The 14,374-nt window shown below is 44.9% G+C and overlaps 2 protein-coding genes across 2 annotated transcripts; one reads left to right on the forward strand and one right to left on the reverse strand.

The window, feature by feature from the left end:
- Nucleotides 1–8,017: 8,017 nt before the first annotated feature.
- On the reverse strand, nucleotides 8,018–8,380 carry LOC136994584 (feather keratin 4-like). The gene has a single exon (XM_067313132.1). The coding sequence runs from the start codon at nucleotides 8,378–8,380 to the stop codon at nucleotides 8,018–8,020; it is 363 nt and encodes a 120-aa protein (XP_067169233.1).
- Nucleotides 8,381–11,716: 3,336 nt separating this feature from the next.
- On the forward strand, nucleotides 11,717–12,935 carry LOC106487903 (feather keratin 4-like). Its single transcript, XM_013946711.2, has 2 exons — nucleotides 11,717–11,729; nucleotides 12,553–12,935. The coding sequence occupies exons 1-2, from the start codon at nucleotides 11,717–11,719 to the stop codon at nucleotides 12,933–12,935; spliced, it is 396 nt and encodes a 131-aa protein (XP_013802165.2).
- The last annotated feature ends 1,439 nt before the right edge of the window (nucleotides 12,936–14,374 follow it).

A 14,374-nucleotide genomic window follows, 5' to 3' on the forward strand; every position in this document is an offset into this window, starting at 1 on the left:
TCCTAGAGATTTGGCCAAGGTGAGGCTACCTGTCCTGTCCTGGTGCTTCTCCCCATGAGCTCTATGTGAACTAGCTGATGCACTTGGGCCCAGCTTCTCAGCTGCTTTGGGCAATGCTCATGGAGACCTGCAGGGAGCTGGGCAGAAGGAGGGGAATGAAGGGTGAAGAGAAAGGGGGGGGGGGGGGGGGGAAAAGGATCTGAGCATTAGCAGGGCACCGCTGTACAGCATCGTCCATGCCCTCCCTGCTGTTTGCAGAGCCGAGCGGGGTCCGTCCCGCAGCAGCTTGACTCCGTGTCCTCCTGTGCGTTGCAGGTTCACCTCGCAGTCCAAAGGATGTCTTTCTCCAGCCAGCAGCTCAGCTCCCGCTGCCTCCCGCCCTGCGCAGTGACCTGCCCGCAGCCCCTGGCCAGCACCTGCAACGAGCCCTGTGTCACCTCCTGTGGGGACTCCCGTGCTGTGGTCTACCCGCCGCCTGTGGTCATCACCTTCCCAGGCCCCATCCTCAGCTCCTGCCCGCAGGAGAGCTACGTGGGCAGCTCAGCACCCCTGGGGCTTGACAGCACCGGAGGCCTTGGTGGCTCCCTGCTCCCTAGGGGCTCCTTCCCAGCCTCCTGGGGCCAGCACTGGAGCTCCCGCTATGGGCGCTGCAGGCCCTGCTAAGTGCCGTGGGAGGTACGACAGCAGAAGGAATGAGGCAGGACCTGACAGCAAGACCTGGACGTGCACCTGAGCCAAGGGACACAGCTCCCAGCCTGTCCTTTGGGGCCCCTGGGTGCTGCTCAGCACCCGTGGGAACCACTCTCATGCTTGCCCTTCTCATGCTCTCTTTGCTTTTAAGATTGTGGCTACAAACCCCTTCTGGTTTCTCCAGAGATGGTTTTCCATTCTTGCAGTCCAAAGGCTTAATTATGCAAAATCCATTCCTCATTGTTAGCACAGAGTAAAGGGATTTTAGTGTCAATGGGAACCGCTCCATGTATGTTTGAATTTGTTCAGGAACATGCACTACATCCTCAGGAGTTTTATATTTGGATAACCACATGTTCAGCAGAAAAGCTCCTTAGTTGTACCCTTGCACTTTGTCCTGTGTGAAACTTGAGCTCCAAGAAGGAAGAACAGTGTGCTCAAAATAAATCATTCCTGTGCAATTTCTTAATTTGCCCTTTTTTGAAACCCTGGAAGTCTGTCTTGTACTGTATTTTGCTGAAAATGTATACTTGCTCCCAATAAACACTTCTGATTGCATCCTAATAGCATTCCTCCGTTTTCTTTTTTCTCTGTTTTGGGGTAACACAGCCTCTGTAAACCTATTCATCCAAACCATCTCCTTATCTCAGAGGGGAAGGCTGGCAGATGAGTGTTGCACTCTGCAGACCATGTTTGTATAATGCCTACGGATTCATTCAGCAGGAAATACTGCTTACACCATGCAGAACTTGCTAGCACATCTGATTTAATCTTTACAAGGAACCAGGTGTGAGAAAACTGCCCAGCCCTTTGATAAAACTTTCTAGACCAGTGTGAAGTACTAAATATCCACTCAAAAAATACTCTGTGTATGTAGCTCATCCCTGCTTTCTCTGCCTTCCTGGGGCTTTTTACCAGAACTAATATAGTTCTCTCTAACACAGAAATAAAAGTCTCTCTGTACAGAGAAGTAAAGAAGGAATATTAGACATTGCAGAGGAGCAGAGGGAACTTTACAGAGAGAGAAATTCAAAAACAGAGAATGATCTAGCAATGAAACCCCAAGAAATCTGAATTCATTTCCCTGCTTTGTGCTTCATAGCCAGCTTTCTCAGGTCAAATAACTACACCAGCTTGAAGCATAAACCCTTAAAAGCAGACATTTTCAGCTAACTTACCTCCTTATTACTGTGTAGAGAAAAGGAATCTCCTAGCAGAGTCCTAGGAAAAGAGAAGCAGAAGTTGGAAGCAGAGGAAGCTCAGCAGCATCAGACTGCAGAGAACAGCTTCAGGGAGCAGCAGAAAACCACAGGAAAAGAAAAGAAGGACAAGGAGCACCCACTAAATAGGGAACATTTGCTGGCTCAGGGCCCAGCTGGGACTAACAAGTAATTGCTGAGATGCAGGTAAACAACTAGCCAAATAGCCCGTCAGCTGGGACTCACTATTACATTAACACTGCTTAGGGGAGTATTGCAAGGCAGACAGCCTCTCCTCTGAGCACCTGGCTGGAATCTGAGATCTGAGCCATTGTAGGCTAAGCTCAGTGATTTAAGAATAAGGGAATGAGGAAGATAAGTCTCTGACTTGGGCCAAATGTGCAGTGTAGATATAGCCAAGTATGTCTTTCTATGTACAACTGAATCTACCTGTGCTATACTCTGTGCCAGGTGCACTCAGCCAACTGCTAACGCCTAAGTGTCCTACAATCTCTTGTCATCCTTCTCCTACAAATGTGCTCAGGCATGAAAATGATGGCACACCTCCCTTTCATTCCCTGCATAGTTTTCCATCCCCAGCAATTTTCTAGCAGTGCAGGCTGGGGTCCTACAAGGACTGAAACAAGTAAATCACATGGGCAAATTCCTTGCTGAGCAGAGGGCCAGCATGATGCTTTTGATCGGTTAAGGGTCTTCACTCCCCCCTCACCACAGGGCTTACCTGTGGATAGATTATGAATTACCATGATTATCTCAATCATGTTGATTCATAAAAACAGAGAAAACAAAACCAGAATGCTAATATTATGATGCAGCATGATTTTTTAATAGGAGACTGAGAAGCAAAGTTTACAACAGTAAAACATGATCATACAGAAAATGAAGAATTCCAGGCTTTTACAGATGGTCAAATAAGTTTTCATGTATCAGGAAGCTTCATTTCAAATATAGTTTTCTTCTTTTGCAGCTGTCAGTTCAGCAATGCATCCAGTTTTCATCCCTTTATATAATTGTTAATTGACATCAGGCAGTGTCAAGTGAGAGAAATCACAGTATAGAAACTGTTCCATTATGCTTCTTATACAGTATTAAACTAAATGTAAAAGGAATATTAATGTGTTTGAAAATGTGGACATAAGCAGATACAAGCACAAATATGATATAAAGTGTTAGAGAGAATCAACCTTTTTTATACCAGCAACTTAGAGACCCATCTTGCTTATCTTACTCTTGAGTTTGGATCTTGCACTCGGTATCTTGACTGCTCTTAGCGCAGGTATATTCCTGCTGGGTTTTGCATGGCTCATAGCTTCTAGAGCTGTAGCAACTGAACCTCTTAGAGCTGCAAGGGTATGAGAATCTGGTTCCCAGGGAACCCCCATAAGCAAGAGAGCCTCTGTAGCCAGAAGATCCCCCATAGCCAAATGAGCTCCCGATGCCAGCTGGTGCCGAGGATCCCACTATGCTTTCCTGAGGGCAAGAACTGAGAATCGGCCCGGGAAAAGTGATGACGACAGGGGGCGGGTAGACCACTGCCCTGGAGTCACCGCACGACGTAACGCATGGCTCGTTCCAGGCATCAGCGATGGGCTGGGGGCAGGTCACCTCGCATGGCGTGGCGCAGGGGTAGTTGCACAGCTGTCTGTAGGATGACATTGTTCTGCAGGGGAAGCGACTCTGAAATACAGAGAGACAAATGAATAATGTAAAGCAAGTGGGTAAGAGAACACAAGATTCATGTTCAGTCACTCAGGCGATGACACCTGATCAGGAACCTTCCCATTTGGGTAGCTGCAAGAGCGCAGATGATGTGGATCCTTAGTTTCTGGCTCTTTTCTTCTCTTTGATCACACTGCTTGAGTCACGCTTACCACCTCTCCTTGCCAAGCTCTGAACTCTTCCTAACCTCCCTGCATACTTCAGACAACCTACATTTTTTGACATGTCTACACAGAACATGCCAAAACAAAACCCTGAGGGCTACATCGTAAGTAGTGCTTGCTTAAATTGTGTTTGGCTGTGTTGTAAAGGAGCATAAAAAAATCTATATTTCATGAGACCAATGGCCATCCAACCCAGCACTCTTTCCAGTAGTTATTCTGTAGGACAGGATTACAAGCACACCTAGAGTGGTTGTTCCCCTCGTTACAAATACCCAATTTCAACACCTGGTTGAAATACCAACCTTCGAACCATTGATAAAGGCTTAAAATTGTTGATTGTACAGCGAGGGAAGTAGACATTCCTATATCAGTACACACCAGTTGTCCTTAAAGACAGGACAGTTAGAGTTTAGTTAGAGTTAGATTTTTTCCAAGCTGGTTGAAGTGGTGAGATAACCCCAAATTAGAAATAATAAGCATTGTAGCAACGAAAATTTAAGACCAGATGGCATCTCAGGGTTTCAGAACTGAACTTCAGCTTCTGCTAAAGTCAAGCTCATTTCTTGGCTCATTTCTATATCAGCTTTAGGAATTAAAAGTCTCCAAACCCTTGAAGCACAGTTCTTAGCAAGGTCTGCAAAAGTCCTTCAAGAAGCTGGGTAACGCCAGCCTCAAGGGCTCTGCAGGGCTAAGGAGCCTCTTATGGAAAAGCTGGTCCTGCCGCTGCACCAACAGACAGGCATGAAGGACTGAGTTAGATTTATCATTAAGAGAGCACACCAAAAGACAAAAAGAATTAAAAACTTACTCAAGTCACCGATGGGAAGAAGTCAGGAGAAGCTGGTGGAAGCACTGTGAACAGCGGGTGCTTTTATACTGCTTCTCAGATAGCCTGGAGGATCTGAGGCACCCTGTGCATATGAGGTTTGATTAGCTTCAAAACAGAAGTGATTACACGTCACACCTCACAAACATATAATCATTTTGCTCATTGTTTGCTGTTATTAGGCAATTCCCAGTTTCCCCTCACACCTTACTACATCATCCTTTTGATAAAAGCACCTTGCCTGTGAAGGAAATCTGCGTAGTTCACTGCGAGACAGAAAATGAGCATTTATTTCATGCACAGCTGAAATGCTACTGCGACTTTAAACCACAGTCCTAATTTGTACAAACTTCTTGCAAAGACCTTGTGACCCCACCAGCCAGAGCAAAGGGCATTTGTTTGAAATAAAATAAAGCAATCAGCCAGGTTGACAGTGGGACATCTGGGGGGATGCAAAGCATATCGCTTACAGACTTTCTGCAAATAATGACAAATTCCAGTGAACCCCCATCATGGCATTACAAACTCTGTAACCAAATCCCTAACACAGATTAGAATGGTGAAGAAGTCAAAAAAAAAGAGCAATCACCAAAAAGGAGTTTGATTCATTCCCACGCAAAGCCAGTGAAGGGAGTGGATTGATACCAGGAAGGATTTGGTCGTTGAAGTTTTGAAAGGAAATGAGCTATGGGGTGTAACACTGTGTAATGAAATGATGAAGCAGGGAGCACCATAATAATTTGGATAAGTCAGAAAATTTTTTGCATCATCCAAATGAGCTGCATATGCAATAAACATTGCTTGGTAATGTAGCAGGTCTTCATGAACAGTGGTATTTCATATCCCCAAGGAGGCTGAGAAACTAGATAATAGTGCTTACTGGTCAAAACTCTTCCAGCCACTTGTCTTGTTTTATGATCCATGATTACTTGGCTAATATTGAGTTTATTCAACGGTTTCTTACATATACGAATGCAAATAGAAGAGTAGCTTTAGTTGTCGACTGCATATTCTGCTAAAGCCCTGATTCTTGTAAGAGTTTGACATGAGCCTATCTCCAGGGAAGCCTTTTCTGCCATTTCAATTTGAAACAGTCCATGAAAGCTTGCTTATGGATTACTAGGCAGCGACTTCTGTGACAGCAGAAAATTGATTAGAGTACCTACTTGCTCTTATTTTTACGTGGGTTACAGGAAGCGCATAATCTTTAAATAGTTTCATAATACCTAAACATGAAGGCATTTTCCTGTGGGCAACCTTAATTTTGCATCTCTTCAGTTCTGATATAGGACTGTCAATGTCCTGAGCAGACTTCACCAGCTGACTGACAACTCATACCGCCCATGACTTTTCTACATCGGTAGAGAAAGAGGGATTCCTATATGGTCATTTTGAAGCGTAATATCACCTGTCTTTTCATTTAATTTTTTAACTAAAGACAGTACCCTGGTTGTAAGAATCAAAGCCAATTCATAAATCAGGGCTGTTAGGCAGACACAGGTGGTTTATATCCACTTAGGGTCTTTCTGCAGAAAAGCAAATGCCAGATACATGAGGGAGGAGATCCCGACCTACATGGGCTTCTTGGCCGATCCTTGCCCCTAGACTGCAGCAGCTCCACACGTAGAAACAAGGAAAATGGAGAAGCAAGGAAAACTGTGCCCAGCTGTGCCAGCTAAGCACTGCTCCTTCGGGGATGGATTGAAAGACAGCTGAGGATTACACACCAGGAAATATTATTTACATCTTCAAAGTGCCAGAACAGCGCAGATGCTCTGAGTAAACCTGAGCAAGGACGCAAGCACTTGTGGTCACATCCCTGCCCTGTCCTGAGCTCCTGGCAGGAAAAAAATCCAAACCCCTGTGCAAATACCTGGTGTTCAGTGTCTATTTTTGCTAAACCCAGGGTGTTTTGTCTGGGCTTGTTTCTCTTCCACCAATTTCATCAAAATATTTGAAGGGAAATATAGGGCAGAAAAATGAACAGTCAAAAAGAAAGCAAAAAGCAGAATTAGATGACATAAGGCAGAAAAACGATCTCGGCACAGACAGTGCTCTGAACAGGCTATTCTGCATTTTCTTTTTTGGCTTCATCCTGAATGAGTCTCTTGCCCCGCTAAGCGATTCTCATGGGCTTAGTGGTGGCGGATCAGCACTTGCAAGTGCAGGGAGCGCTCTGCTGCATCAAGCACTTCTCCTTGTCCTCTGGGACCTTCTATAACATTAAATCATGTGCATTTTATTTCTTTTGGGGAGAGATGGGTTCCCTACATATAAAATACCCAAATTCTAACTGTAAAAAGCACCAGCCTGAACAGGCGTGCCTGCATTTTCCTCCTAGCTCTTCCTCTGGGCCAGCAGATGAGGCTGAGAAACACACTTTGCTGGGATGTCTCAACTGACTTTCTGGTAACAACCACCCAGACCACAAGGGTGCTGTAAAACACCGGCTGTCAAAGCAAGAGCTGCCTTCCAGGTTGCCGAGTCTCTGGCCGAAGGAGGGCTGCACCTGCATCCCCACAGCCCTCAAGGCTTCCCAGTGCCTCTGAACGTTTCCCAGCATGATGCCGTCCCGAAGAGAGGCAAACACGCTTGCACCTTGCCTATTTTTGCCTCCCATCGCAACTGCATGTGTTGCCCAGCACACTGCTATGCCCCCATATAGTCCAAGAGCATAAGCAGGACTTGCAGGAGGTGCTTTAAGCTCTTGCACCTGGTCCTCATTTCTTCTCCATGCCCACATCCTTCAGGGAAGGACTGGGAGGTTTACCATGGTCCTGGGGTGGCTGCATTTATACTGCCAGACTGAAGGAAATACAGGGCTGAGCTAGTGCTCTCCATATACACGCCTGCATCCAATTTTCTTTTGGATGCAGAGACTATCAAATGCAGCAAACACAGTCACCATCCACAGCTATGAAGCATTTAAGATCCACAGCAAAGGGCTGGGATTTCTTCTAACACCTTAACCAGTGCAAGAGACTCGTCATTGGGGATTATTTTAGCAGCAATAAACTCTAGCTTTAGAGACCAAACAAAGAAAACTGAAAAGATGACATTGTAATGCAGGAAGGATTTTATTGGGAGTGACAAGTGGGTTTGAACCAGACCACAGCAATACAGCAGAGAACAATACAGAGGAATTTGGTTACACTTGCATCAGAGTGTAATGGGATTAAGTACAGAACCAGAACATTACGAGCAGAAGACTAATACAAATGGGAAATGGATTTTCTGGGCTTGTTTCTCAGGATGACTGAGTACTCCCAGCTCTTAAGGGCTCCTGCAGGAGCCTGGTGCACTGCACCTCTGAAAGCCATGCCCTTCTGCTCAGTTGCTAATCGGGGTTTTGCTCCAGTCCCCGCTGGGTCCTGCTCGCTGGGGTGGTCATGCAGGGCTTAGCAGGGTCCACAGCTCCCACGGCGGTAGGTCGTGGACCTGCGGGAGTAGCAAGGGTAGGAGTAGCCGCTGCCCAGGGAGATGCTGGACCCAAAGGAGCTGCTGGCACCCAGGTAGTTGCCCTGGCCAAAGGAGCCACCCAGCTCCAGGGGTGCCGAGCTGCCCACGTAGCTCTCCTGTGGGCAGGAGCTGAGGATGGGGCCTGGGAAGGTGACGACCACGGGTGGTGGGTAGACCACAGCGCGGGAGTCCCCACAGGAGGTGACACAGGGCTGGTTCCAGGCATTGGCATAAGGCGCGGGGCAGCTCACATCGCACGACGGGTAGGGGCGGTAGTCATAGACCTGCTTGCAGAAAGACATGGTGCTGGCGGGGAGCAAGCCTGCAACACAGGGTGAGGAGAGCATGGATCAATGGCAGCAAAGACATTCAAAGAGAAAGGACCACAGGTAAATCTGTTTATAAATAGGCATGAGAAAGATGAAATACATTTTTCTTTATTTTCCTCCATTTCCTACATCACCCCTTACTACTTTGCTACACTCTGCCTCAGTTTCCCCTTTAAAGGTAGATGCACACAGACTGCCTCTTATGCAGGCATTACCAGGATAATGCAAAGAGATGAAGGGATACAAAACTCTTCTGGCTGTATTAGCCAGATAATCTCCTTTCATGGTGGGGTGAAACAGTGGTCGAGACCTCTGCAGACTGCAAGTCCAAACCCCTCAGCTGGGTCGAGCTGCGACTTATTCTCTGAAAAAGCCTCTGTGGAAATAGCACCTATCTAATAGTCTATAAGGATGCAGAGTAGTGGTATAAGATCAGTCTAAAAAGATTAAAACAAACTGACATCTTAACTCAATTCTCCTCTGCCCTCCCACAAAGAAAATCACTTACTTGTTCAACACGAGAGGAGAAGCGAAGAGAAATGAAGGGAAGTGGTTTGAAGACTCTCAGCCAGAGGTGCTTTTATACAGCTTCTTGGTTTGCCTGGGGGAAGTGAACCATGCTTTTTGCTCATTGTCCCTCTAATTACTAAATAAACTTTTTTGCATGTGTCATACAAACAATCAAGGTAGTTGTTTTGCATATTGTTTCTCCTAATTAAGGAACTCCACCTCAAATAGCATGACATCTACGTTATAGCCTGCAGATGTCTTGCGTATCAAGGGTGTGTATGGGGGGGATTTGCATCTTTGCTATAACTCTGACTTCACTGGAGGCAGAGGGAGATCAGATTTATTTTGATATGAAGCTGCAAAGAACTTTTCAAAATATTTTACTGTCTTATAGCTTCACCAATATGTCCATATGAGTTGGCCACATATTGATGTTTGCTTGTTTTTTATAGTGTCAGAGCTGGAGATAAAGGTCCCAGACCTCTGTCCAAAGCCTTGGCAATCTGCATGACCCTTTTATTGCTCTACAACTACTAAAATCCGTTTTTCAGTCTAACTTTTCACCTGTTTCTAGCAATTCAATTACAGAAAACAAAATCTGACTTTTGGAAGCAAAAACTGTAAATCTTTCTTTTTTGAATTCAAAGACAATCTTTAGCACTGGACTATTAGAAACAAATTTCCATCATGAGAAATATCTTTTTAAATACCTGGAACTGAGCACTGCAAAACAGGGTACTTTGCTGTGCCTGGTTTAATATGACAGGACCTAACTTTTACACACAAAAAGTCATGTCCAGTTCTCATCTAAATTTAATTGGGCTTAAACCCAAGTTAGAAGTAATGTCATACTAAACAGCCTTCACTTAGGGAAAATCATTTAATAATCCTAATGGTTTCATGCATCAACATACATTGCTATTTGGAAGCAGAAGTGCTGAAATAATATGATTAAATCTCAACAACCTGTTTTAGCAACCATGTCCCTGCCCTATTAATTTTCTAGACTGAGATGAGCCAGGTTTCCAGAAAGTCTGTGTCAAGTATTTCTCACAATATTGATTGTTCAGCCTTAATTTCCTGTACATGAGCTTTTCTTCTGGGCTGTATAGACAGTAATTTTTCTTCCTATTATGTCTTGGGGCTGTTTATTTAAGTCAGTGCAGGGCAATTGCCTATTTTCATTTTTATAGTTCTCAAAACAATGGTCTTTGAGTCAGAGTCACAGTATGAGAGATAAAAGGATGAGGACTTGGTACACTTGAGCACTCCTCCCAGCTGTCCCACTAAATCAACAAGTACAGCTGGGTACATCACTGAGCTGCTGTCTTTAATTGCCCCATCAAGAAACCAACAATAAAAAATTACCCAATTCACTTGGGTGTTGTACAAATAAGTGGCTTTGTGGAGAGCAGTGAAAAAGCAAGTATTTTGCATTTGCTCAAGATACAATAAGAAAAGACTGAGATGGGCCAAAAAAGGGTGAGAATATTAAAAAGGGCTGTAATGACAAACAGGCAATCACAAAGCAAGTGTGATTTCTAGAGAAGGAGTGTGTACGCCACAGCAAGAGTTTTCATTTGGCCGCTTCTTCTGCCTCCAAGCCGGCCTTTCCCTTTTGCAGCTCATACTGTGCTAAACATCCGCCGCAGCAGGTGAAACACTGCTCTGCGTAAACCTGCGCAACAGCCACGCGAAACGGGCAATGCCTACTGCTGATTTCTGGAAGGGATGATTGAGACAGAGGCCAGATCATTTACTCAACCTCTCCTGGCAATTAAGTGAGCCGCTGGGAGGAGGTCGCAGGCATGTCTGATACTTGTTAGTGTTATTATTTATAATTATAACTCTATTATCTCGTTGATTATGTAAATAACGTTGGCGCCCAGTATCTTAGCTACCATGAAAATAGAGAGCTGAGACATTCACTGCTCCCAGGAACCAATGAAGAAATGTGACGGGTCTTGGGTATGGTAACAGGAGGCTCACTGTCCCCATCACCCTGGAAGGTTAAGGAAGACCTTAACCAGGACTTCTTTACCCTGCCCCAGTCTACACTCAATATGTTGTTTTCTCTTTTCCACACTGTAGTTTCCCTAGAAGATTCAGGAGCAAGAGCGGGGCAATGCCACTAGCTGTAACGAAGAGCAAAGACCCAAGAGCGTTTCCACCCAGCCAGATACATTCACACAAGCGCAGATTACAGCTCACGGTGGGGCAGGGACACGATTGCTTACATGACTTACATGAGTTTTGTCGTCAAGAGGTAATCATCAGGTATAACCTAATTCAGCACTCTGGTTGCTAAATGTTGTAAACAATATTTTTTGACATATAAATCCTTTAAGACTTTTTTTCTTAAAGCCACAGCTACACAATAATATTCAACAGGAACAAAGTGGCATAAGAAACATTCTGCAGCACTGAAGTCCCATTCCCCTCTCCTCAAAAATAAGGCTGTAGAAATTAGCCTCAGAAAGGCCCTCATATCACAGGGCTGCTTCTTTCTAGTGCAGAACAAGCTCAGTGCCATAACTATAGTATCTGAGGGCTGCATACTGTAGATTCTTTCCCCTGTTGAGGAAAAAGGGGATAGAGATAAAAGGGAGCCAAAAGGTATCATGCCAAGGCTTTGAATTCAAGTCTCTAAACTTCATCTGCCTTTGTGACTAGAAGATTTGAAAACCTTTTAACAAAAGGTGACAAAAAAAATCAATGTTATTTTGAAAAAAATTCTATTTTGTCAGATCAGCAGTTCACTGTCCTACTGATCTGAGTTACACATACTTTGACGCTTAGATGAGTGAAGGAAGTAAGTTAGTTTCTGCAATATGAGTAGAAAGAAACTAAGGATGAATATTGTCCCTAAAGCTTTGAGATGAAAGACATCTGTAGGCTGCAACATGGATGTAACACCATTCAAGCTGATAAATCTTAATAGCAAACAATATGCAAAATGATTGCTCCACCTGTTGGCATGACAAATACAGGAAAGTTTATTTTGTAATTAGGAAGGACCGCATGCCCAAAGCATGTCTCAGACCCCAGAGGTGCTTAAGGAACTGTATAAAAGCTTGGAGCACAGAGCTCTCCCAACCATTCTTCCCAGCTTCTCCTTGGTGGTGAACTGAGTAAGTTTGACTTCAGTCAAATCCTTTGCATGACTTAAGACACTTATTATAAGAATTTTAATGTATTTATGTGTGAACACTTAGTATGTATTTGGAGTATTTTTGGAAGGATGTTATTCTCATAGAAAAGAGTCATTAACTGCTTTTTCTTGGTAGGCTTTGCAGGGTGCAGGTTTTACACTGAGACCATGGGGCCTCAGAAACAGCCTGCTTGCTTCAGAAACAGCAAGCTGACTGCTTTCACCCAGGCCTGGGGGTGCTTTGCTTTAGGAAGAGTTTTTATTAAAAACTTCTGGCTAAATCCTCACCTGGCCTTAATGAAACTTTGCTAACTTCTAACAGATCACCTAGGCTTCTTTATTTCTGCATATAAATTGCAGTTAGATTTTATACCTAACTAGAGATGAGTAACTTTCTGAATATAGCATGGCTTGAGTATATGAGGACTCCCATTTGCAAATGTACCTGCACCCTTGACCATGCTCTCCTCACCCTGTGTTGCAGGTTTGCTCCCCGCCGGCACCATGTCTTTCTACAAGCAGGCCTGCAACTACCGCCCCTACCCGTCGTGCGATGTGAGCTGCCCCGCACCCTACGCCAACGCCTGGAACCAGCCCTGTGTCACCTCCTGTGGGGACTCCCGCGCTGTGGTCTACCCACCGCCCGTGGTCATCACCTTCCCAGGCCCCATCCTCAGCTCCTGCCTGCAGGAGAGCTACGTGGGCAGCTCAGCACCCCTGGAGCTGGGTGGCTCCTTTGGCCAGGGCAACTACCTGGGTGCCAGCAGCTCCTTTGGGTCCAGCATCTCCCTGGGCAGCAGCTACTCCTACCCTTGCTACTCCCGCAGGTCCACGACCTACCGCCGTGGGAGCTGTGGACCCTGCTAAGCCCTGCATGACCACCCCAGCGAGCAGGACCCAGCGGGGACTGGAGCAAAACCCCAATTAGTGACTGAGCAGAAGGGCATGGCTTTCAGAGGTGCAGTGCACCAGGCTCCTGCAGGAGCCCCTATGAGCTGGGAGTACTCAGTCATCCTGAGAAACAAGCCCAGAAATACTTCCTTCTTGTTGGATTAGGTATCTGCTAATGACATCCCAACACAATGGGTTTGATGGGACATACACTTGAGTATGTAAAAGTCCTTAGTTTAAGTGGTTTATGGAAGACTAACATCAGTGAAGACCAGACCTGGTATATCCTAGCCTTTCTAAATATATAGACCACTGTTTTATGACTTTTGAGGTACAACGGAAACACTTCTCAAAGCTCCATTTTGATCCTGGAATCAACCCTATTTCACACAGTCTGGGTTTAAAACAAAAAAAGAAAACCTCATCAGATGACAACTAATCTCAACTGTCAAATGCTATAGATCCAACAAAGACAGAAGACCATCTTACAAACTGCAGCCCCTGAAGATGACAACATCCATCCCCAGCAAATGTATCCTGCACTCTCTGTATCACTATGTTCTGCTGCTGTGAAGTCCTTGTATTCCAAATAAAATTTATGTTGCATCACAACATTTACCTTCTGATTTTCTTTTCTCCTCAACTTAAAACTATCAGTCAAAGATGCTAAAGTAATTCCTCATTTCAGACCCAGGCTTTGCTGGGTGTTAATCAATGGCAAAGGACAGTATCCTGGGTGCTGAGTGCACACCATGTTCATTCCTGAGACGGGCACCCCCACAAGCTCTTACGAGGAGATGCGGTGAAAGGGGTGGGATTAAATTGTCTGCTGGGGCTGGTTTTAGCTTCACCCTCCCATGAGCTTACAAGGAGAAGGGACTCTCAGTATTTCAGTACTTTTCAAAAGCTTATTTTCTGGTAGAACCCTTCTGCTGATCACCAATGGCAGAATTAAGAACAGATTTCAGGGTGCAGCTCTGTGGCAAACCTGACAGTTGAAGACAACCCTGGCTTGGTCCCTGCATGGAGCTGTACCCAGACAGCACAGAGGGAGGGCTTTGCAGAGCTCTGAGTATGTATGTACTGGTTCTTTCCATTTCAAAGTATGGATCAGAAATCCTCCTTATTTCAGAGCTTCTTTGCATAGGCTTGGTCATGCCCTAGCCTAAAAACAGAGGTTTTTTAGATTTTTCCACCCACCTAGGCCTTAAATATGCACCTGGAATATGAATCTGTGGACATATGAAAGGAGAAAAGGGTTTAAACATTTAACTTCAGTAGCTGTATATGAAGGAACATGTTTTCCAAGATAATCAAGGTCAAGCTCAAGAGCATTTGCATTAGATGAGAATCCAACTAAATAACTGCCATAAAAATAGATACTCACTTTCCATTAAGTAAATGGAAAATTCATA

Source organism: Apteryx mantelli, chromosome 31, assembly GCF_036417845.1.
Source record: "Apteryx mantelli isolate bAptMan1 chromosome 31, bAptMan1.hap1, whole genome shotgun sequence".
Lineage (NCBI taxonomy): Eukaryota > Metazoa > Chordata > Aves > Apterygiformes > Apterygidae > Apteryx > Apteryx mantelli.

Bases quoted from the DNA above. Each gene is read 5' to 3' on its own strand.
- LOC136994584 (XM_067313132.1), bottom strand. From the start codon at position 8,380: ATGTCTTTCTGCAAGCAGGTCTATGACTACCGCCCCTACCCGTCGTGC.